The sequence below is a fragment of the Ammospiza nelsoni genome, chromosome 22 (assembly GCF_027579445.1).
Source record: "Ammospiza nelsoni isolate bAmmNel1 chromosome 22, bAmmNel1.pri, whole genome shotgun sequence".
In the NCBI taxonomy this organism is placed as follows: Eukaryota; Metazoa; Chordata; class Aves; order Passeriformes; family Passerellidae; genus Ammospiza; species Ammospiza nelsoni.
Genome location: NC_080654.1, coordinates 890,875 through 916,228, shown reverse-complemented (window position 1 = coordinate 916,228; position 25,354 = coordinate 890,875). Strand labels below are relative to the sequence as shown.

Sequence of the window (25,354 nt, the reverse complement as noted above, 5' to 3'; positions counted from 1 at the left end):
GCCCTTGTAAAGCCTCTCCCGCCGCCCTCTCAGCCCCGGCCCAGCCCAGTCTGGTCAGTTCGGGGTCGCCGCCGGGTCAGGCCGGGCACGGCTCGGGGCAGAGCTCAGCGCTGGGAGCCGCTCCCTGCCAGCAAAGCCGGTGGAATTCCCATCGTTTCTTACCAGCTGCACACCCGCCACGTCCAGGGGCAAACACAGCCCTGACCCCGCCGGGACCCGGCCCCGGGGCCGGAGGGTGACGGAGAAGCTGCTCCGCTGCAGCAACGTGGATTCTACCGGGGTCACACCTGTGCAAGCGCTGCGAGTCACTAAATCCTTCACAATACACCTGTGTGTGCAGAATTAGTAGCGAGCTGTTGCCAGTCATTTAATTAAAATATATCCTCCTTTAAAAAATGTTGATTTGATCAGCTCATGCCACCTGCCCCCTAATTTACATTACAAAATAAAACCATAATGTAAAGACCATACAATAATATATAAACACCCTCAGTCAGGATTTCATGAAAAAAGAAACCACTTAAATGCCTAATGAACACAGAATTACGGTGTGCACAGAACTGGACCACTCACACTAAGGCGAAAACTTATCCGGTTTTATTTTTTAAAGAAAAATATTCCTCTTTAAACACAAAGCATGAACTAAAAACCTCCGAGGAACAGCTTCTCCTTCCTTGGAGCATGTTTAACTAAACTGTACAGTGACAGAGCTCCCCAAAGAACACACACATATAACATACAGTCTTTCTTTCACAGGAAATAAGGTTTAGGACTTGAAATTATCCTCCTCACCCTCTCTAGATACCCATTCAATCCAAAAATACTCTGTACCTTACTCCCACCCCAGAACACAGTGATGATAATTTCTGGATGCAACATATATCTAAAAAAAAAAAAAAAAAAGAAAAAAAAAAAAGTATGGGCCAAATTGGCCCATTCTAGCCTTTTAACAAATGTCTGTGAGAGAGGTTAAGACCATTGTTATTTCCAGGAATGGAGCTTGGAAGAAAAATATAGCAGCATCCACAGGCAACAGAAGCCCTTGAGTCCAGCTGCCCTGTTACAAGGACCCAGCCAATTCAGCAGGGATCTGCAGAAGTTCCCAGCACCCAGGAACAGGGAGTGGGAATCAAACATTCACAGGCCTCATCTGTTGCTTGAACAAATAGCCTAAAATTCAGTGAATCTGGCCTGATCTGGCCTACGTATGACAGCGATGAGGTTCCCCCCGCCAGTGACCAATTTAATGTCTAAGATTTTATGTTAAAAGGTATGATAAATTTCAGAAACCAGCAACTTGTTCTACCCACTCCCTCTATCCCATCAAATAGATATGTGCATAAAATTTCACATCTGCCAAACTCCTCAGACTGCGGAACTGGAACCAGACTCCAAAACACAAATTCTTTCTAATTCAGAACAGCAAAATCATCTAAAGTATCTGCAAAGTCTCAGAACATGCCTAACAAGCCCATAGCCAAAGAAGAAGTACCTGGACATTTTCAATGGAAAGTAGGAAATGGAAAAGGTCTGTAAATAAATGTCATTTATACTTAATCATTAATTGTTGGTATTATTAAGCCACGTTCAGATCTTTATCAGGCCATTTTGTAAAGATCTTTCCCACTCCATACACTCCAACAGTTTTTAAAGTAGGAAAAGTATTAGAAAAATAAAATCTCCCCCCTGAACAACACTGTATGAAGATCAACATCATCAGTCACAGATATTTTTACAGGGGACCAGATAAACTTCTGCTTCCTCCAAACCAGCTTTGTACAGAGAAGAGCAGCAAGATAGACACGGTATCTACGAGCTAGATTAAGGCCAACAATATAAAGACAAACATGGGCTCAGATCTTCTGAAATGAAGAAACCTTGCAAATGTTTTTGTACATCTGCACACACACTCACTCACACACACACTCACACTCACACGCTCGTGTGTTCCTCAAGCAAAGGCTTCACAACCGTGAGAGCACCACGGGAGAGAGTTCTAGCACCAGAATGAAAAACTTCCCTCTGCAGTAATAAACCCCAAAGTCTCTCTATTGCTGTGGACAAGGTCACCGAGCCCCCTCCCCGGAGCAGTGTGAGTGAGCAGCTCAGAGGTGCAGGGACAGTTTGGGTGTTCCTGCTCCGAATGCCGATGGGAAGAAGAGGGCTGTGGAGATGCTGCAGCTCCTGGGCTGTGAGGAGGAGGAGGAGAAGGTTGGTATTGCAGTCTGGTCCAGCGTGGTGGTGGAACTGAGCGCAGGCTGGGAGGTGGAAGGGGGAGGTTTGCATACACAAAGTCACAGTGCACTTTGCTGGCTGATAAGGACAAGCACAGCCACGGCATCTTCTGGCAGCTTGTCTGCGTGTGTAGGACAAGGATCACACGCTGCACCAGAACATCAGGAAACCCAGAGAGCAGAGGCTGAAAGAGGAGCTTGGCAGCTGCTCTGCCATCATCCTGCCTGTACACATGCTCGGGTGAGCGTGCAAAGTCTATAAAAGGGACAAAAATCTCTTTACAACAAGGTTATGGGTCCGGTTTGGCTACAAGGAACAATTCATGCAAGTTACAACAGAACTCATCGTCCATTCAACACAGCTTTGTGCTGCAGGCTCTCCTGGCTCTGGGCTGTGTCCAGGAGGTGCTGGCTGTGCAGGGCTGCACAGCTCTCTGAGGAGCCAGAGGGAGATGCAGGATCCTTCCTCAGCCCCTTGGATCAGCATGAGTGTGCAGGCACAGCAGGGACCAGTCTCACCCACAGGGAGGGCAGGAGCAGCAGCTGGAAGTGGGCAGCTCAGACCATGCAGGGAGACTTGGAAATCACAGAGACACTCAGTTTTTCAGTGCTTCAATCAGCAGCAGCAAAGCCCCATTTATGCTGTCACATGCACGCTGATGAGTCTGGCTGCGGCTCCCATGGGCTACCAAGTGAGGCTGGGGAGGAACTCAACTAAAACATGCAACAAAATAAAAAATAGAGTGAAAGGAAGGGTGATCATCACTGCCAGGTGGGGCTCAGGTTCAGGGCAGAGAATGGTCAGCAGCAGATACACCTTGCTCTGTGCACATGCAGGAACACAAGAGAGCAACAGCAGCGAACTGGAAAGGAGGGAAAGACACAGAATTCACCAATTCAGAGTGCAAACACAGGGCAGTGGGGAGGGGCAGGGAAATTTGAGGTAAAGGAGCCCAAAGGAAGAGACAACAGAAAAACTCTTCTAGATCTGAGTCCTGCTTCAGGAAATACACAGCTAATGCCAGTCAACTCTCTTCTCACCAGGTGTTTTTCATACAATGGTAAATCTCTCTGCACTTGGTTTTTGGGAACCAAAACAGCAAGATCAGGATTTCTTTTTTTCCCCTAAGATGCACTAAATGATTCTGAGTGTTCAGCACAATATTCTAAATGGCCCTTGAATTCTAAGCAATGCTGAAGGCTTACCCAAAAGCAGAAATAGCCAAATTACAAACTGCTTTTGAAAATCTACTACTTTCCTTGGGCTAGAAAAGAAGAATCTATCCAGAAGGCTGAATTGTCCAGAAGCAGGTTTGGCATTTCTCACTGAGAGCACCTGGGCATTTTACCAAGTAAGAAATATCTCAAACAGTTACTTAGCAAACCCCAACATCAGAGTGAGGTGTCAGGTCTCTGGATAGGTGTATACAATCAGACAGCTCCTCACCTACCCCTAACAGAACAGATTTGTGCGATTTACAGCAAGAACAGGCTCTGCCACTCACTGCTCCAGGGAAAGCTCCAGCAGAGCTGAGAGCTGAAGCCCTTTGTGGTGCAAATCACACCGGGATCCTTTCTTTTTGCCACTTGAGAGTAACACAGGCGATGCCTGCTGGGGCTGTGCTGCAGCCAGCACAGGGTCTGTCTGGGCTGTGCAGCCCTGCAGCCACAGGCACACACAGGGCTGAGGACCAGCATGGCCACAAGGAACTGGTCAAAGTGGCCTCAGGGCCAGGTCCAGCTGGAAGCACAAGGACATCTAAGATGCAAGAACATGACAGAGCAGCCAAGGTCACCCATGTGCTTAGGCAAGCTTAAGGCAACTAAAGAAAGTTCACTGACAATTTAGAGGAGAATGCCAGAGAGAAGAGAGAAGAGGAACCACTGAGCAGAGCCTGGGGATGCTGCTGCAGTAGCCAAAGCCCAGCACCAGCTACTAAGCCATCCCTCTTCTTCAGCTCATTTGCTCTAATTCTCCCCGTTTTACCAGCACCATCAGCACGAGGTCAATATGTCAGAAAGAAGAGCTGGGGTAGGTTCCTAAAAACGCAGCTCACACATTGTCAGGCTTGTGTCTCAGGTCAGTTCTCTTGAAAGGAAGTGTGTGGGCCATTGGATTGGCCTCCTGCTTTGAGCTGGAGCTGGGAATGCTGCCTGCCATCTCCAGGGACACTCCTGGGATATGATCTACCTGGAAGGGGTGGCAGCAGCTGCCCAGGTTCCTTTTCATGCCAGCTGAGTGTACAGCAGTTTTTTGATGAACAGCATGCACCGGTGGCATGGCCTTGGCCATGAAGCCGTGGTTGGGCTGCTCTCATCTCCTCAGGACCAGGTGGAACCAGAGGGACAGGGAGGGCTGGCAGCAGTCAGCGCAGGCTCCTGTACACATAGGCTGATGTGAAAACAGCATTGAGGGTCAGGCTCACGGCCAGCAGGCCCCGCAGGGCAGAGGTACCAAAGCGACCTGGCAGAGGGGAGAACACAGAGAAAAAAGGGAATTGTAGAAAGAGATGTTAAAGAACTGATAAGTAAAAGTGAACATGTGTTGTACTGCTTCTCTCTGGCCAGTGTTTTAGCACAAGCAGAAATTGCTCAAGCACTTTTCCTGCCAGGAAGCACTTTTCTTGCTGAAGCACTTTTCCTGTCAGGAAAGACTCCACTGCTCTCTTTTGGCTTTATTTTCATCTCATCTCATGCTCCTGACACCTACATCCCCACCCCTGTTCTTCTGTCTCGGTTTAGCACTTTGTCAGTGTTCTTCAGACAGTACAAAGAACAGGAACAGCTTTGTTAACATCTTAGAATGGCAGGCAGAAGGTCCACTTTGCAACTACTTATTAATTTGATTTCCAGGAAAGAACTCAGCCACCCTCACAGAAACGCTCACACGTGCATGAAGCAGTCACCAGACTTGCACTCACCTCTCCAGCCTGCCAAATCTTCCCCTTTGGTAGTCGTGTCCACCACGCAGGTAGATGAGTGTGACGAGCGATCCTCCTTTTTGATGGAATTATCACTGCAGATACTCCCCCCTTCCACAGCCGATCTCATATCTGCAAGGAGAGAAAGACAGGAGAATTCAGCACCCGGGTTTCTCCTGCAGGTTCCCCAGGTTGCGGCCCGGATGCTGCGGGGCTGTGCCCGCCGGCCGCTCCCTCCCGCTCCGCACCGGGCACGCCGCGCTCGGCGAGGCTCCTCGGGGCGCAGCCGGGCAGCTCGGGGCCGAAGGCGTTGCTGTCGGGCTGGGGGGGCTCCTCGGGGCCGCTGGGGAACAGCAGCAGCTTCTGCCCCTGCAGGTTGAGGCGGGCCGGGCTGATGAGCGGGCGGCGCAGGCGCAGCGAGCCCGAGCTCGAGGTGACCGAGCCGGCCACGGACGGGGCAGGGGACGGCAGGCGGGACGGGGCACGGCTGCCCAGCAGCGACAGCGGATCTGCAACACAAACACCCACAGCAGTTACACGTCCTCTGAACAGAGAGACACCCACCTCCCAGAAATTTAAAAGCTGTGAGAAACTTAAAAGTATTCAAAATTATTATCTCTCTTTCTGTGACCATTGTTTAGAGATATGGCTCTCCAGAGTGTGCTTTTCATAGTTCACCAACAGTGTGAGAAAACATTCCTAAAAGCCAATCAAGTCTTAAGTCCGCCATTGTTTCTATAAAAACTGTAGATTTTAATGATAAAGTGTCTTTTTCATACCTTCTAATGATAGAGTCTCTGTATCACCTTTAGCTGCCCCCAGTACCCATTTGGTAATAACACCCCACAGATAAAACCACCGGGTTATCATCCCACTGCAACAGGCACAGTTCTCTTTAACAGTACTACAAGGAGAAGGAATGGGAGTTGCAAATGTCCACCACTGTGTCTTGTACTAAAATTCATTATTTATTTGAGTCCCCACACTGCAAAGCACAGAGAAATCCCACCAGTACTTTGGTACACTCAGGAGTGACTCAGGTTATCAGGAGCCTGGTGAGCTTTGTCTTAGCTCAGCTGTGTCCATCCAGGAGAGCGTGCACAATCCATTCTGCAGGTGAATGAACTGCATGGCCCGGGGTGTGAGAGCAGCACAAACAGCCCAGGGATCCGTCTGGGCCACACGGGCTGCAGACAGGTCACGGAGCAGCCAAACCAGCCACTGCTGCTCTCTGCTGGGAAAGCTACAAAAGAGCTGCCCTGGAAGCAGCTGAATTCTCCTCTCCAAGCAGGCTCAACCCTGCTCTAATCAGCAAAGGGCTCCTTGTTTTGTCTCACTGATGCCACCGTGAGCTCTCCCAGCGAGAACATCCAGCACACACAGCACCCGACTTTAACGCCATCCCACCTCTAGCTGGGGCTCTGCCTGCAGCATTTCCAGCAGCAAAACGGACATTTTCACTGGAATGCGAGCAGGGAGGAAAGAATTCAACCAGACCACGTGTTTCAACCCACTCAGTGCAAATCCTGCACAGACTGTGGCTCTGGAAGGCCTGGAGCAGTACCTGATGTAGGGGACTCCTTGGAGTAGGATGACTGCGAGGCCGGCCGGCTTCCACTGAACAAGTAGCCAGAATCTAAAAGCAAAAATGAAACCATTTGAATCTAGGACAGGACTATAACGTGTGGATCCAGTGCCATTCCCTCTGGGCCAGCCCCTGCACACTCACCTGGATCCCTCCCATTCCATTTCCTCCTGAAGCACTGAACCATTGCAGCCCCATTCCCTCTGGCACAGCCCCTGCCCTCACCTGGATCCCCCCCAGCCCAATTCCTCCTGGAATTGCAGCCCCTCTCCCTGTTGGACAGCCCCTGCACACTGCCTGGATCCCCCCAGCCCATCTCCCCCAGGACCTGCAGCCCCTGTCCCCGTGCCAGCCCTGCCCACTCCCTGGATCCCCCCCAGCCCATCTCCCCCAGGACCTGCAGCCCCACTCCCTGGATCCCCCAGCCCATCTCCCCCAGGACCTGCAGCCCCTGTCCCCGTGCCAGCCCTGCCCACTCCCTGGATACCCCCCAGCCCATCTCCCCCAGGACCTGCAGCCCCTGTCCCCGTGCCAGCCCTGCCCTCACCTGCCCGTGCCAGCGAGGGGATGGTGCCCAGAGACAGCGCCCTGTTGAGGCGGCCGGGCAGGGAGGACGAGCCCGTTCTGCGCGGGGACCTGAAGAGCTGCTGGTTTGTCAGGTGCAGGATGCTGGGTGGAGTTGGGACAAACAGAGACGTGGCAGGTGAAGGGAAGGCTGGCCCAGGGCTGCTGGGAAAGACAGTGATGGAGTCCCCAGAGAGGTACCTGCAAAGGACACGCATGACAGACACTTAGCAATGAGAAATCCCAGCAAATCTGCCTCTCTCATGCTTGCAGAACATTTGTTTTGTTGCCAGGTTTGGACTAACTTTTCAGTGCAGGAGTGCTGAAGTTTATGGGAATGTTCCTAGACTTTGGGAAAAGAAGAACTGCCCAACCTTATTTAAATTATTGTGCACCAACCTGTCCCACAATACAGGGTGGAACAGTTTAGGAATGCCAGTGATAATACCCCAGATGAGAAAATTACCCAGAGAATGCTCTAAGAAGTCCAGATGTTAAAATACAGGGATTTTGTATTATTTTTAACAATTGAATGAAAATACGTGAAAGAAAGTCTAGAATATGAACCAGAAACTCTGTTCCTCTGAAAGATTTTTTTAGTTAAAAACACGTAATAGAACTGTCAAATAAATCATGATGAAGAACTGAGTATGAAGTGCACGTTTTTAAATGGAGATATCTGACTTCGCAATACAGTATTTGGAGGCTTAATCTCACTTCTGATGGAAACAGAGACAGATGAGAGCAGCAACATGGTTACATGGCTTTTCTTCTGTCAGAGGAAAGCCAGGAGGAAATCAGAGGGTGAAGAAAATCTCAGCCTTGCACTGTGGGGTGATTTATGCACGTGTCATTCTGCCCTGGAGATGAAAGAGGTGGTGCAGCAATATTATGCCTTGCTAACTCTAGAGTGAAGATTACAATTTAAAGTATCTTATAAACTACTTATCTGCTAGCAGGAGGCAGCCATCACCAATCCTGACCAGCTTAATGAGGCTGAACACGTGAGCCAAGCTGGGTGCTGGGGCAGGAATGACTCTAACAGCAGCCAGGGATGTGCAGGTGTGGCAGCCCCAATGGCCCAACCTCTCCAGGATCCAGAGGACCTCAAAGGGGGTCCTGCTCTGCACCCCCACACACATCCACCCCACCACACACACAGATGGACGTGCCCAGCTCGGATTTGTAAAAGGAAATGAATGGGAAAGGGAATTAGAAGTGCAGCTCAGGACTGATATGAATCATAGGAGAAAGAGTGATACCTACCCCTCACTGTGCCATGGCTGTGGAGGGCCAAACCAGAGCATCACCTGTGAGCCACATGGCTCTTCTGTCCTAACTTTGCACCTTCGGGGTCTTTGGGCCAAAGGATCCAACTTTACACAGCTCCTTGGTGCAGCAGAAAACAGCTGAACTGGTTTACTGGCTTTTGTAAGTCTTTCATTTAACAGGCTGGAAGCTATTCTAGTAATTTGTCACTCATAACCTCAGTCCTGGGACTGGGACTGTTTTGGATCAGGCTTGCAATGGCTCTGCTGCTCAACAGCCCCAGTGCTCAACCTCACCCAGCCAGTGCAGCCAGATCCTCAGGGCAGTGAAGAATCATTTGTCTTGAACCATCCAGAAAAGGAATTAGCAAAGAGGAGCTGAAGGATTTTAAGTATAGCTTATTAATGCCTTAGGACCGAATTCTGACCAAAGTGTGTCCTAAACATTGATCTGTTCTGAACAAATTCCTGCTAAGTGTGCAAAATCCTATTCCTGTTCTCTGCACTCTTTAGTGTTTGCCACTGCCATGTCAAGAGGGCTCAATGCTGCTAGAAGCTCTCATGGGAATGTGCTTCATGCCTGAGAATGGGCAGCTGAACTAAAACTTCTCCCAGAAGCAGATATAAAAAAGGTGAGGAGATCAAGAGGATCAAGAGGCAGGGAGCAGCCCCATCACAGCCCTGGGATGGAGCACAGCAGCTGTGCCTCTGCTCCAAGCCATTTGTCTCGTGCTAATAGTGGCTCTGGAAACAGTAAAAAATGGAACATAAAAAAAAATAAGGGAAAAAAAAAGGCTCTGGAGTCAGATAGTTTGTGGAAATAGTCAAGGCCCGGAAGCCGTTTATTTCAGAACTTGATACTGTGAACATCAAAAGTTGGGTATCTCAATTAGTGTTTACAATGATCACAATGTTATTAGACAGTCGGGCACAACTCTGCTACACAGATAGTTTAAAAATAAATAAATAGAAGGTTAAAGAAGGGTATTACATGGTATGGGACTGTACACGGTCCTGAAGGAACACCTCCCCTGCTCTGTCCCAACGGCTCCCTGTCATCCAGACACCACCATAGGTGTGTGCCTTTTAAATTCACATTTTACAGAGATGCTGCACCAGCCCTGGGACAGACACAGACACGGGAGAGCAGGGGCAGGCCAGGCTGCAGATGGACCCACTCCTCTGCCAGATAATTCAGCCCATGAAGAAGAAGGGGAGATGCAGTCCCAGGCAGGCAGCTTGGGGATGTGCCCACCCCTGGCAGCTGGGGAGCCAAGTGTCAGCCAGGGCTGGAACATTTTCCCTCAGAACTGAGCTACCCAGCTACAGCAGGGATCTCTGTCCCCAGGGCACAGAACAGGTCCCTGCCACGCCAGGAACAGGTCACTGTCACTGTGCCCTGGCACTGCTCTGCTGCACTCCCCACTCGGGGCACAGCCTCCTGCCAAACCCACAGAACCACCAGGGAAGAGCAGTACAGGAATAAAAAACAGGCACAAGGGCAGGGGAGAGTGGTGCTAAAATGGGCACAGCTCTCAGACACATTAATATTTTGATATGTGGCTTAGAGAGCTACAAACTTCAGCTGCCCAGAGTAAGAATTCTTGTCTCTTGCCTGTTGTCCTGCTTTGGATGAAAAGGGAGGGTTGAATTAGAGCTGCACTAAGACCTTCTAGAGCACAGATGCTCGGCATCAATTGTGCCTTTTCCCCCCATCTGGGGCACAAAGTGGGGAGTACATGTGTGTGTATATGCACATCCTATGCCTACACAAACCCAGACTTGCTGGCATGCCAAAAATGCCCAGGGCACCTCCTCCTGCCTGTGCACTCAAGAGCTTTGGTCCCAACGAGGCTTTACAGGGGATGACTTCAGGACTGAGTACTGTCCCTTTCCCTGGAGAGCACTGCCATGGCTCCAAGAGCCAAGTGTCCTTGCAGGTGACAGCACACCTGGAAGGAGCTGGCAGCTCTATGTGACAGCACACAATTTCAACAGCATCTCTGAAAACCAAAGCAAAGCCATACAGCACAGCTCCCTTCACCTTTCACGAGTGCAGTCAGTCTGAAGCAATTATCTGGCTATTAATTATATTAATTTTTATAAGAGCGTAAATATTTCGTTCACATTACATCAATACATAATTTCTATAGCGTCTAAGCATGATTATTAGCTTCACATAATTTCAGCACACTTGAAAAATACTCATAAAGCCAAAGTAATAAGCCACTACACCATTTTTATATTCCCACATGTCCTCACCCTTTGACACACCCAAGCTCACTGGGGCATGCAGAGCATGGATGTAGGAGAGGAGTTAGGAGAGAGGAAAGAACTGGATATAAACACAGAGTATTTAGAACGGTACAAGGGCACAAAGGTGTCAGTTTGCATGCACTGATGTCACTGAGGGCCCCAGGAAGAACAGAAGCAGCAGCAGAGATGCTGATCTGGCTGCTGCCCCTGGGTTCTCCTGCAGAGTTGTTCAGAAATGTTAGCCCAGGTGTCCCCCTGTGCCCTGCCACGCTCGGTGGTGGCACGGGAGGGACAGAAGCGCTGGCCTGGCAGACACACGGGCACTGCTGCAGCCCTGTGCCACCAGGCAAAGCAACACAGTGTTGTCCCAAATCTTGTCCAGGAAAAGGCACTTCATGAACCCACACTGGCCCCTTTGTAACTGGCTCTGCTGGGCAGGGTACAAGATTTTGAGCTGGCACATCAGCCACGGCCACTGAGGGCCAGTCAGGCACTTGGGGATGGAGCAGATTTGATCCCAAGGGACACACAAACCCACTAACAATCCCTCAGCACCTCTGTTCTGCTGCTACCATCCCCTGGTCCAGACACATGGTTAGTACGAAAAAGCAGCACCTTGAATTAGGGGCTTTTGGGCTAAAACCCTCTAATATTGTTAAGATATTCACATGCTCTGGCCTGCATGGCTTAGAGAATCCTCAGGCAACAAAACTGCACCTGGAGACCACCATGTGTTCCTCTGGGGCCTGAAGTAAGAGCCCAGCTAAGGGAAAACAAGAAGCCCAAGGCAGTGACCAAGTGGTTCAGCTGATTTTGTGTCATTTGTGGTTGTTAGTTACCAAGCCTTTGTTAGCTCTTATCCCACCCAGCAGAAGGAAATGTGTGACACAAAATAGCACCTCAGCTGCACAGGACAGCACCACTGTGCAGCAAAACACACATTTTCACCTGCTGGACTCACTGTGGGGCAAGGAGCCATGCAGTTAGATGATGTACTCAGATATCTACAGTTACATGACATAATCTAACTGCTGAGTAAAAAATGCAAAGCACCTTCCATAGAGAACCTATGGCATGGCAGTGTCTGGAACAGCCTGTTTGGCTTTGGAATCAGGTGTGGCAGGGACAGTCTCAGCAAAGGCAGTAGTGGTTTGACACTTTTTTTTTTCCACAGTCAACAGCAGAATGCTGCTGACTTACAACTTCTCTGCAGGGCTCCTTGTCTGACACACAACAGGGACGGACTGAATGCTACAGTTTAGAAATCAGAACACCTCTGGACAAAACCCAGCCTTCTCCTTTCTTCCCTGACCCCTAAAGACCCATCATCCTCCATCATCAGCAAAAGCATGTGAGACAAGGAGAAACAAAGGAGCCTGTCAGCATCAGAGTCTCTACAACACCAAAAATTCAACTGCTGCAAGGTTGGTTTTGAGGCTCTGAGGTTGTTGTTTTCAGAAGCAGCAGCACAGACATGCTGAGGCACCGAGAAGTGGGGAAAATAGGCTGACACCTGAGCAAAAACAAAAGCTTCTTTGGCATTAAATGAACCCCACTTAAATTATTCTGTTTCACCTTTGAAATTTTCCCAATTACAAGCACAAAAGTTCTCAAATCGTAAGTTGTGAACAAAGCACCAGAGATCAGTTGTACAGATTGGCCATAAAACAAAGTAGCTTTCTGATGTTCTGACATATAAATTAGTGCAACTAGTAAACATACTTCATTTGTATTAATCTGCATAAAGTGAGGACAAACGGATGTCACTTGCAGTTAACATGTCTCCCACATTAAACGACTTTAAACTCAGTATAGATTTGCACTTGCTGTGCAAACAGAGCTAAAACATTCCTTAACAGGATTATTCAGGCTTCACAGTGTAAATCCTCTGCTTCCCACAGTTCTAGCAACTGCCTGTTCCCAACATTTAGTGTGCATCCTCCCCATCCCATCCCAGCACTGCACAGGGAAAAAGATAACCAGAGAAAAGAACAGGCATGGTAAACCAACATAACATTTACAGCAAAACATCACAAAAGGTGCCTGACCCCAGGGAGCTTGAGGAGGAGTCAAGTTTAAATAGAAAGAAAAAACCCAAGTGTTCCTAAAAAGGGAGGAAAAGAGATACTTAGAGGAGATAGGAGACAATGGGAAACAGGACACAGTGAAGCTTAACACAGCCTTGGCTTTCAGCTCCTGAATAGAACATCTGGAGAGGCTGCCAGCCATCTTTAGAAGCTGCCACTGAGAGTTTCCTTCCTACTGGGCAAGAGAATTTGGACAGATACATTTCATTCTTATTAATAAAAGGGCATTGCTGACAGAAATCAGGCATGACATCACCATGAGCATTCCCACTGAGTTTGTCAGCTTCTCATACCCCTCCTTTGAGCCTCCTCAGGAAATCCTTCACATATGAGATTCCTCCCATTCCTTGGACACGTCTCACAGGAGAATACCAAGAGGAACTTTCAATCCAAATTGTACAGGTAAGTGCAGATGACAATCACAGATAAAAGTCTTTCCTTACATGTACTTTATGAGGAAAATTTGGAAGTCCTGAAGCAGGAAGAAGGCAAGAATTAAAAAAAAGTCCAGATGCCTTATTTCACTTAATGGCCATAATAGCTCAAGGATTCCCACACCTGTGAGCTGGAAGACAAATGTTTTGGGTCAGGATTGATAGTGATGGGAACATGGAAGATGGAACCAGACTTTGCAGGTGCTGGATTCCTCTTGTGGCATAGTAAGTAAGTAAACAACCCTCAGCATCATTTACAAGCACCAGAATGGAGCCAGGCTCTGTGAGCTTGGATATTGCAGCTATCTGAAGGCACCAGAAAAAGACTCCAAAGGAGAGCCCAGGTGGGCAGCAGGCCTGTGTGCCACTCCCTTGCTAAGGTACAGGAGCTGCACCTTCCATGACTCAGCCTGGCTTATTGTTAACGAATTTCAGAGTTTTGGCAGTGCTACCTTTATGCTTTCACAATGAACAGCAGTTCCAGGAACAGTAAGTATGAACAGCTAGGAAATAGCTTTTGTTTCCTTTAAAAAAGCTCCTCTAATTCCACCAGCATCTGCAGCACCCAGCAGTGTCTGAGTTTTTCAGCAGGAGTTGCAGATACTTCACAGTGAGAGCTCCACTCCGATTATTTCATAGTTTATACACTGGAAGATCACCAATTAACTTATATCAGACTATTAGGGTGGTGAGTTCCGCTGTGCTATTCTGAACACAAGAAAATAGCAGATGTTCTGTAAAAGTGCTATTTTCCTCTTGAAAAACCAAAGTCCATATGAGAAACTCAGTGGAGTGCCTTTCAAACAATCATGCAGGATAATCAGACTGCTTATCCTAAGAGGTCCCAACAAGTTAATCCTAAAAAACCCAAACAGCTGGAAGTTCCCTCCTCCCCACACAGTAATGCCCAGCCACCCCAGCTTTCAGCAGAGGAGTGCCAGGCACTCAGCTCCAAGTCACGATTTCCAGATCCTTATTCCGGTATTAGCACAATGCCAGACTGCAAAAAGAACCTCTGCAAGTAACCCAAAAAATCCATATCTGCTGCCATGCAGTGCCACAGCACAGCTCCCACCCTTCCCATCTGTGTTCTCAGCAATGAACACTGACTGAGCAGTGGTGTACAATGAAAGCTGACATGGTACTCACAGCATGAGCCTGTCAGTCCCACACTTCTCTTTCTAAGGCTACAGGAGTGGAGGAACAGAGGCATTTTTATCCAGTTGTGCTTATACACAGATGTTGCTCGGGGAGCAGGTGGGTAAAAAAACCCAAAGAAAACTGGCATTGAAAGCAACAACCACTGGTAGATCTGAAAATTTTTTAACCTCAGCTGTATACTTTCAGGTATTAAGACACCCTGAGCTACATGATTTTTTAAAGCACCTTTTTGAATAAATTACTGAAGTTTCAGTCAAAAGCACTTAAGGACACTTCTCCATTTGGAACAGGAGCCAGGAGAAGGGCAGAGTGAGAGGGTGCAGGTAAGTGATGCTACACAGTGGAAGGCAAGAAGAACCAGGTATGGGCTCTGTGTGGTCCCTCCTCGTGTGCCTGGGCACCACAGCACGTGTCAACAAGGACTCCAAATCCAGAGGCAAGTTCCCATCGGTTCCAAATTAAAATGACCAGCACCATTAGGAAAGTGAAGGTGGCCCAGGCCCCATGGTGGATCAAGGCACAGGGCTCCTCTGTGATGGCTAAGGATGGAGAGGCAGTGAGGAGAACCAGGAGGACGGGAGAAGCCAGAATCTCTTTGGCTGGAGGAGCAGAAAGGGAAGGAGGCTGCATTTATGGAGCAGTTTGTGAGGCAGCTGCTGGAAGAACTGACTTTGGGGAAGCTGGATATTTGTACTGCTGACGTAGGATGCAGGAGGAAGGGACAATGGAGGCAGCACGAGTAGCTTCCATGGCTAGCAGTGGAAATGCTACCACAGTGGTAAGCAGGGATGGGGAAAAAATTTTATACATATATATATACACACACATGTGTATATGTGCATATATAAATATATATATTTAAAAAAAAAGGAAGAAGAGATCTTCACTGCTTATCTAACTTTAAAAAAAGAGACACAGAGGAAGGGAAAATAACAAGAGGAGAGAGAAGCACCAGTCGCAAAGAGTTCACAAGGGTTTTTCCTGCTTCCCCCAGCGTCACTGCTCTGGCTCTGACCTTCGGGGCCGGGGTCTCCGCTGGCCCGTCGCCTTCCGCGTGGCCACGGCTGCGGTGAAGCCCACCAGGCAGCACAGGGACGTGGTGCCAAACTTGGCCGTGTCCAGCCAGCTGGGCGTGTCTGCCTTCAGGTAGCGCTCGGCCAGGTGCAGGCTCATCACCAGGAACCACAGCAGCGAGGCAAAGGCGTCGATCCGCCGGAGCCTGCCACGGGAGGAGAAACCAGACAGCATTTAAACACTGCTGAACACCCTGGTCACCCTGTACTGCCTCTGACACAGCACATCCTGTGCAGCCCTGCCTGCTGCTGAGCAGATCAGCTCCAGCTTTTCATTCACAGTAATTAAGCTTAAATGGAACGAATCAAGGCATGCGGTACTTCATGTGCCATTCTGGAAGTGTTTACCCCCAGATCGCGGAGGCAGCACAGCACTGGAGAGCTCCCACCAAAGCAGCCTGAGCGAGACAGGAGCCCAGCACACGCACCTGATGCGCCCAGCCAGGAACATGGCCAGCAGGCAGGTGAAGAGCCCCAGCACGGCCACTGCCATCTGGTGATTCTTGCCGTAGGCCCAGGCCACGCTCAGGTTCTCCAGCAGGCGCTCCGGGAGCAGGCGGAGCAGCTCCCGCCAGCCGCGCCCCGAGCCGCCACCTTTACTGCCACTGCGACCGTCACTGCCGCTGTCACCGCCTGCACGGGGGCTCGCGCCAGTCCTGTTCCACACGGGGCCAGCGGGGCCAGGAGCAGGGACAGCTGTGCTGAGGGAGAAGGGGTTGCCTGACCCGTACAAGGCCATCAGAACCAGGAACGCACAGCTGAGGAAGGCCAGGAACCGCAGGAGGATCACCTGAGCTGGCGTGGTGATGGAAGTGGATGAGGATGAACACAGGCTCTGCAGAGGAAGGGAGAAACGCTTTGTCAGGACTGAATGAACTGCAGCAATGTTTTGAAATGGTGCTGTATGAAACACTTCCAGACCGTATGGTTTGCTGGACTGCTCTGCTCAAGTCCTTTTAAGTCTCTGCACTGGGCTGACACCACATGGGATTATTGTAGACTAGCAAGGAGCAAGGGCAGAGACATGAGCAGAAGCCAAGGTCAGGCAGGGCAATGAAACAAGGAGAAGGTCATAATTCAATTCCCATTGTTCTTTTTTTTTTTTTTCCTTGTACTCTGTAATTTCCTGCACTGCACTCACAAATTGGCTTCCCTACCTCCCCTTCTCTGCCTGTCCCATTATTTTCCTTCCACTCTTATTACATTAGACTTACCTTCTGGCAACTGTGCTGAATGACACCAGCAAGAGGAAAACCTCAAACCAGCATTAGAAGCATCTATGGCAACTCTCCTGTGCTCTCCTAAACTGCAGGCACGCAGCAAGCTCCCCACCCACGGCTGGAGAGGCCAGGCTGCTCCTCCCTTTCCCAGCTGCAGGTGCAGTGGCAGAGCTGTCCCTGTCCTGTCCCTGTCCCCATGTACCTGGCTGTAGCTCTTGTCGCTCTCCCGGCGCCTGAAGTGGTGGCTGAGCAGCAGCGCCCGCAGCTGCCGGTTCTGGTGCTTGATGTAATACTCCACTGCAGCCTGGCACGGGCGGCACAGCTTGTAGGTCTGCTCCAGGTGGTGCTTGTACACCTCAATCTCCTCATCATACTTGCCCTGGGCAGAGAACAGCAGGGGAAAACGGGTGAGAAGTGCAGGTGCCTCACCAGCTGTCATGTTTGCTGTTGACAGAAGGGCAAAGCGTGACCCCAGTGCCACAGGAACAGCTCCCTGAACCAAGCTGCAGGTCAGGCATACAGCCAGCCTCACACAGAGCTGAGCCAGCCTCCCCTCCATGTCCCAGAAGGGATGGCAAAGAGAGCCCTGGAGAAGGCTGCTGTGGCCCAACATCAGGATGTTGAATTTCCGTGCCAAATTTTGCTGTCTTTGTGGAGATCTTTTGAATACTACATAGCTGAGACAAGTAACTAGAATTGCTCTTCCTCTCCTCAAATGAGGGGACACAAAATACCTGTGGCTCCTTCATCCAGGCTCATCCCTCCCTGGAGCAGCCAGCCCTGCTGTCACTGACACCCCTTTCCAAGCAAACTGGATAACAATCCCAGGTTTCTCAGCTGGCACAGGCACTGCAGCTCACTGAATGCTTAAAAAGTGGCCAAAGGCTGGCAGTACTTGAGCAACTGGATAGCTCTGGCAAGAGGCAGGGACTAGAAATAAAGCTGAGAAAAGGGCACCAGCCAAAGATATTCTCATTAAGCGCGATCAAATTTCAATCTGTTCTCCAGGAATCACTCTGATTAAACTCATTATAATTACACAAAGCAGACTGGATTAGGCAAGCCAGAGAAGGACACATCACACTACAGCACAGTCTAACCCCAAGGCTTGACCATGCCAAGGAATGCAGCACTAAATTCTCTGCACAGATCTTTAGGGAGCCATAAAACCGTGAAGGAGAAACCCCATTATCCCTCCTCCATGCATATTAAGTAATGGGAAGGCCAAGAAGTTGCTCAGCAGGAAATCCTGCTGCTGTAGCTGCAAAATCCCTCTGCCCGCCTAAGCACAGATGCCTAACCAGGGAAATTGTGGCTGCACAGGATTCCTCTCCCAGTTCACTTGTAAACACAGAGCAGCACAGCCAGGGCCTCGGGAAAACAAAACCTATTAAGGCTTCATGTTAACTACTGGGCTGTTGTGCCTCTCAGGTCCCATAAACTCAGCCATGGGAAGTACTGGAGGTGTCAGATGATCTCAGAAATGTCTTGGGCTCAAGCTTCAGTTTCCAGTGCTCATTAGAACAGGGGAACATTCCAGCTTTGAAGTACAATTAGGTAAATTCACAACACTAATCACTGAAGTTCTCTGCACTGAAGTGCCACAGAGTGCTTCTGAAGACTGTTGGAACATCATTACTGAAAAACTGCTCTCTCTCCTGCTCACTAGGCTGCAACATGGAATTAACAGAGCAGGAATAGCAGATGCATGGATGGGAATGCCTTGGACAAACATTCTCCAGTGATGGCAGTCCCTAATGAACACTCACCTCCTCCCTTGGAGAGAACGAAGCCAGCTGTTTGATTTTCATGGTTTGATGGTTGTTGCATTTCTTGCAGAGCAGAATCTGGCTGCTCACCCACTGCTGTGGTTTGGTAGGGTCACAGAAAGTTGGACTGCCTGACACAACGTGGTTAAGGTGTTCCATGTACTGGGCAGGGATGGGCTTGTTGTAGTCTCCATTCTGACAAACAACAGGGGGAAAAGCAAACATCCAATCATAAAATCACAGCTAGGTTGACCGTAAAATTCCCTAAGTTCTGTCAGCAGCTCTACATTTCATTAGCATGCACCTATGTAACAAAATAAATTAGTAAAAAAAGAGGCAAAATGCTTCAAATCTTCCCCCATCTCCAATGTCCTGCACACATATCTCAGGCAGCTGGTGGTGCTGGATTTCAGCTCAAGACAGGCTTTGCTATTTAACAGAACACAAAACCAGAGAAGAATTGTTCCATACAGTAACATAAGTATTCTTACGAGATATGTCAAGGCCACTTTTGCCCTTTAAAGCAAGACAGGAACACTTGTCTCTATCTCTCTAGTCAGCACACCCCAGCACAGAAGATTCTCTTTCCAAGCTGAGGTGCTGAGCTCACAGGTGCTGGGCACAGGCAGCCAGCTGTGCATTCACTGTGCATTCACTGCCCCATGCCACTGAGGCTCCCCAGGCCCTGCCAGCCCCCTGTACCTCTTGGAAGCCGTTGTACTGACTGTGCATTCACTGCCCCATGCCACTGAGGCTCCCCAGGCCCTGCCAGCCCCCTGTACCTCCTGGAAGCCGTTGTACTGACTGTGCATTCACTGCCCCATGCCACTGAGGCTCCCCAGCCCCCTGTACCTCTTGGAAGCCGCTGTACTGACTGTGCATTCACTGCCCCATGCCACTGAGGCTCCCCAGCCCCCTGTACCTCCTGGAAGCCGTTGTACTGACTGTGCATTCACTGCCCCATGCCACTGAGGCTCCCCAGCCCCCTGTACCTCCTGGAAGCCGTTGTACTGACTGTGCATTCACTGTCCCATGCCACTGAGGCTCCCCAGCCCCCTGTACCTCCTGGAAGCCGTTGTACTGACTGTGCATTCACTGTGCATTCACTGCCCCATGCCACTGAGGCTCCCAGGCCCTGCCAGCCCCCTGTACCTCCTGGAAGCCGTTGTACTGCTCGCAGTTGGGGCAGTCCCAGCAGTTGCGGTTCCCGTAGGGCACCACCGTGTCCTGGCTGCAGAACCAGCAGTTCACCGTCACGTGTGTGGGCTTCTTCCTGGGGGGACAACGAACATCTCAGCAGGAGCCCTCAGCTTGGTTCAGAGCACTGGCTTCCCAACAGTGAAATGCAGGAAAACAGCCAATCTTCCCATTCTGTGCGCTTAATGCTATGGCTTGGAGTAGTGCTTTTAGCAATGAAAAGCAGAAATAATTTCTGCCTGACAATTATCCTCTGTTCTAGTACCATGGACATGCCAGAACTTCAATAACAACCTTGTGATTTATCCACTTCACTGTTTTTCAGGGGCATATCTGGGGGTCCTCTCCATACTCAGCAGTGCCATTCTATGAGAAGGTGCAGTAGAACTGATGCTTAACACACAGAATTCCGGGGAAAGGAAGTCAGGATCCACGAGAGCTGCCTGTGAGGGTGCCCAGAAACCCAGGAAATGGGCATCCCCTGCTTTTATGCACTAGAACTGAAGGGATAAAGACTAATGACCTTGGATCCATGAGCCCCTTGTTCTCTAAAGCAATCCTGTTAAAACAACAGCCAATACAGACAAACAGCTGTGACGTGGCCCCACCAAAACAGGCTGTGACAGATGTGTGAGCAAAGACCTTCACCAGCCCAATCCCTGAGCCTGCCTGCTAGAGAAGCTGTGCATTTGTCCCAAAGCTCAGTGCAAGGCCCAAGAGGAGCTCCCTGGCCCGGGCACCACAGCCCAGCTGTCTGGGCTCATCAGCTCCAGCCCCATTTCCAAGGGAGGGCAGCTGCCCAGGGCTGGCTGTGGCAGCTATGCAGACAGATGGACACAGCTGCCACAGCCCAGCTCCACCAGGGAATAATGAATCTGTGTGGCTCCACTGCGGCAGCAGAGCAGGGGAGCAAATAACAGCAACCATTTCTCCCACTCACATTTCCATGGACCATGCCTTGAAACTCTGTTCATAAAACATCAAACCCTCAAGCAATGCCTGAGCCTCCTGTTTAGGCACTAACAATGAGGATATGCTTGAAATGAAGCACTGTAAAGTCAGAATGTACAGAGGATTCCCTGCCAGATGCTGAAAGAAAATGGCTGGAGCTACTAGGATGACAGATTCTCATCTCAAAATAGATGCAAACACCCACACCCCCCTTAAAATGAATATTCCCTGCTCAACTTTCTTCACTGCCAAGGGGGCTCAACTGATCTGAGTTAAAAATATCACTGCTAAAACTACCAGGCAAAAAAAGCCCCCCAAAGCAGCCCAGAGTTTAAAGCAGACAAATCTAGGTTAGTGTCTGAGTTATCCACGAGCTGCTGCTGTCCAAAAGCCAAGCACGTGCCCACCCCAAGCCCCTCCTGTGGCACCACTGAAACCCCTCAGCCCCTGCCCACCCCAGGCTCTGCATTCCATGGCATGGCAGAGGCAGCAGCACTAATTTCAAGGGTGACAGAACTGGAAAGCACAGGTGAAGAAATGAATAAAGCAGTCATGCTATAAAGGGAAATCCATCAGTGCCAAACCCTACCTGAGAACTCGCTAATATCAGAGACCAAATCCTCAGAGTACTCGAGGCCTTTCCATCCTTTTCCAAACAGGATTTCATTTCTTGCTCTGGAGGCTAATGAAGTACTACTGAGGATTAAATAGCAGCACCTCATTTGCAATGTATGCAAAACAAATGGCTAAGTCCTGGATTATTTAGGATAAAAGGCAATAATACTTCCTTCTGTGAACCTATAATCTGTTGCCATAGAAATAGGTGCAAAAAATCCCAAATTCTCAATCTGGTGAATGTAAAATAACAAGGGGAGGAAAAGGTTGTTGAGGCAAGAACATGTAGGTAGGGTACTAATTTTCTAGTAATTGGGCAGGACTGAAAAAAACCCAAAAAACAAGTTCTGCATTTGGAAAGAATCTCAAATACAGATTTAACTACTCTGGAGCTATATTTACCTTGCCTGAATTCAGGCAGCAGCTGAGGGCAGTGAGCTAAAGCACACACTGCTTCCAAAGTCAGAGAGTGCCAACGCAAATGGAGCCTTTACCATGTGCTCAATCCCTTACAAATCAAAAGGCAAATCGTCCCCGAGGAGTTCATAATCTAGCACTGTGCTAATCTGAACCAGCTCCACTGGCCAGAGAACCTCCCTGCACACCAAAACCTGGGCAGCAAGAAGTGATTGAGTTACTCCAGGCACAGAGAGACTCCACTCACAGCCGACTCCCTGTGCAACCTGCACACCCAGCCAGGCTCAGAACACATTCAAGGCTTGCACACACTTTTTTGCAGGTAGAAAATGTTTGCTTAAGCCAAAATTGAGGGGAAAACACCTACAGTAAACTCAGTTATGACACCAACAGCTAAATGTCTGACATTGCTCAGACAATGACACCCTGTTCCTTTGTGAGAAGCTGCTGGATTCTTTATTTTGCTCACAAAAATCAGGTTGCAACTCTGCGGGTCCCATTGACAAACACTGGTTAGCAACTTTTGTGTCTGTCATGTAACACAAGGAGGAACTGAGGCTCCTTCCCAGCACTCTTCACTTCTCATTTATACACACATTTAAGGTCATGCTGAAGTCCATGCTTCTAAAGGATTGCCAGAACAACAATCTACCTTGGTAAGTGCTGGCAATAATAAACTGGATTTGTAAATATTTTTATTTACATCTATTCCCCACCCTCTTTAAGTCAGAAGATGAAAATGTTTACTTTTCTGTAGCCTTGAAAGAGACACTGGTGGATGTGCAGCTCTTCGCTGGGTTACCAGCGAAGGATTAGAAGAAAAACCCAATTCTCTATTAAAAGTATTTAAAGCAGCAGTCTCATTCTGGCACAACTGGATCACAAAGCAATTATTCAAATGGCTATGCCAGCACATCTGAACAGTCCCCTCAGCCAGGAAAAAGGTGCCCAGTGGGCTTGGGCAGGGACACCCACTCATTGATAACCACCCCAGGCTCTGTTCCTATCTGGACATCAAATCTTTTATCTCCTTGATAAACAAAAAGCAAAGGCAGCATCATATCTATGTCTCTCATCCCCTTATTAAGCTGTCCTCTTTGATGACTATCATTGACTAAGATTCACTAAATCAAGGCAGAATAAGAAATTCAGAAGCATCAGGATGGTACTGAGAAACACACTATGTAGCTTCAAAGAATTATCAAGGTCACCTGGAAGAATTTACCGGCAGTCTTCAAGGACTTGGGAAGAAATGCTTTCCATTCCAGAGACCTTTTGATGAACCCGAGCAAAACAAACCCACTCTCCTCACTCTAAAGGCACGCTAGCCTCAACTGGGTCAGAGAAATCTTGCCTGCTTCACTGAAATTGCCTTCAGGCCGCTTGGATTTCTTGGCTACCCTAAATATCTCAGACAAAGGCCAAGTCCTGTACATGGATTAATGTCCCATTGATCATTGATACGGTTAAATAAACAGCAAATGCTTTAGAGCAAACCTTAGGCATCACATTGAGGATGCAGGAATATGCTGCTCTTGCAAAGCATTAACGTGAAGTGAACCTTAGCATAGGGAGCCCTTGGGACTGGCTTGTCTCCAATAGAAGCACTTAATAGATGAGCAGGCTGCGAGGTCTATTGCTGCTACAGAGCCTGAAATCCTTATACTCCACACATCCCTACATTCCTTTCATGCTATGCCAGATTAGACCCTGCCAAATTAAGCTTTTCTCCTTTCATGAGATCTGAATGATGACACGTCTCCTGATGCTTTTCAAACCTGACTTTCAATTGCTCTGAATTTGTTCTAAGGTCAGAAACGTTCTGTGCAATTAAGAAACAAGTAACCAAAGAATTTTGGTCGCTAATCAATAATTTTGACTTGCATAGAATCTCCTCTAGTTGTATCACTGTGCTAACAGCTTTGACATTTACAAGCCTGTTTCCCAGCAATCCATCCCTCACCCCACACCCACCAGCCACAGGAGCAGGATTTTCTCTTTCCGTGCCTCAAAGACGCCGGACAAGGAGCGGGGGAGAGGCGACGGGCGGCGCTGGGATGCTCAGCCCGGCACACAAAGCCATTCCCGGGCACAGAGCGCTCCCATCCCAGCCGCGTTCCCGGCGGTGTTGGGGCAGAGCCGGGATGCTCAGCCCGGCACACAAAGCCATTCCCGGCTTTTGGGGCGTCTGTGCTCCCAGCCGCTCTCCCCGCTCGGCCCTGCCCGCACCGCCGCCCAGGCCGGGCCCTGCCGGGGCTCTCCCACAGCGGGCGGGCCCGGGCCCCGCGTGGCGCCTTCCCGCCGCCGCGGGCCGCATCCATCCCGCCATGCCATGCCCAGCCTCCCTCCGCCTCCCTTCCGTCCGCCCGTCCTTCCCTCCCTCCCTCCCCGAACGCCGTCCCCGCGCCGCCGGCCGTACCTCCGCGCGATGCGGTAGAGCAGCAGCCCCGCGGCCGCGGCGCAGGCGGTGACGCCCAGCCCGGCTCCGTCCATGCCGGCGCGGCCGCGCTGCCCCGGCGCTGGCGGAGCCGCTTTGTAGGGGCGCGGCCGGCGCCCGGCCCGCCCCTGGGCCCGCGGGGGCGGCGCGTGACTCACGGCGGGGCCGGAGTCGTGCGCCGGGGCCGCCGTGACTCAGCGCCGCAAAGGCCGAGATCGTGGCGGCGGGGGCGGCCCGGGCCCGGCCGGCCGGGGGCGGCCCGGGGAGGTCGTGCCTGGCCCGGCGTGCCTGGCCCGGCGCCCGGCGCACACCGGGGACAGCGCTTCTGCTAAATATAGCGCGGCGCTGTCGGTGTGAGGCGGGGACAGGCCCCGTGAAGGGCGGCCGCCGCGGTGCGGCTCTGAGAGGAATGTCCTGGGCTGCGAGGGACACGGTTCATCCCCGGCCCTCACAGACACCCCAAAATCCCGCCCTGGGCATCCCTGGAAGGGACACAGTTCATCCCTGGCCTGCACAGACACCCCAGAATCCCATCCTGGGCACCCCTGGAGTGTCCTGGGCAAAATTCCTCCCTGGGCATCCCTGGAGTCTCCTGGGCTCGGAGGGACACAGTTCATCCCCGGCCCTCACAGACACCCAAAAATCCCATTCTGGGCATTCCTGGAATATCCTGAGCAAAATTCCTCCCTGGGCATTCCTGGAATGTCCTGAGTAAAATTCCTCCCTGGGCATCCCTGGAACATACTGAGCTGGAAGGGACACAGTCCAGCCCCAGCCCTCACAGACACCCCAAAATCCCGCCTTGGGCATCCCTGGAATTATGTAGCTGTTTCTGTGATTAAAACAAAACATTCTCAGCACAATAAAATTGCTTAAGATTCAGCAATCATGTTTTTTAAAAGGCATAAATGGAAAAGCTCTTCATAGACAAATACTTGTGCTGGGAGTGAACTCTACTTTTAAGCCTAACTATGGTTGGGCTCTTCACTGTTGCATTTTCATCTGTAGAGATTTAACCAAGGAAATTAATTCCGCGGAGTAACAGGGAATATTTCATTTTAACGAATTTAAAAGGCACATAATTTTTCCATCTCTCTCCCATTGTTTAGTGCAATTACTTAGGGATTGTGTTATGAGAATGCTAGGGCAGGCAGGAAGAACGGCC

The 25,354-nt window shown here is 50.0% G+C and overlaps 1 protein-coding gene across 1 annotated transcript; it reads right to left on the bottom strand.

Annotated features, from left to right (window-relative positions):
• Window positions 1-581: 581 nt before the first annotated feature.
• Window positions 582-24,245, bottom strand: TMEM201 (transmembrane protein 201). The gene is made up of 11 exons (XM_059487447.1): window positions 24,172-24,245; window positions 19,725-19,845; window positions 18,573-18,767; window positions 17,006-17,182; window positions 16,012-16,418; window positions 15,526-15,729; window positions 7,288-7,505; window positions 6,720-6,791; window positions 5,404-5,664; window positions 5,156-5,287; window positions 582-4,698 (listed from the first exon to the last, which is right to left on the bottom strand). The coding sequence occupies exons 1-11, from the start codon at window positions 24,243-24,245 to the stop codon at window positions 4,601-4,603; spliced, it is 1,959 nt and encodes a 652-aa protein (XP_059343430.1). The 3' UTR covers window positions 582-4,600.
• Window positions 24,246-25,354: the final 1,109 nt, after the last annotated feature.

Coding starts and splice junctions, on each gene's coding strand:
- TMEM201 (XM_059487447.1), bottom strand. CDS start 24,245: ATGGACGGAGCCGGGCTGGGCGTCACCGCCTGCGCCGCGGCCGCGGGG. Junction 17,183..18,572: donor CGTTCTCTCCAAGGGAGGAG/GTGAGTGTTCAT, acceptor TTCTCTGCCCAG/GGCAAGTATGATGAGGAGAT. Junction 16,419..17,005: donor GCGACAAGAGCTACAGCCAG/GTACATGGGGAC, acceptor CTTCCTCTGCAG/AGCCTGTGTTCATCCTCATC.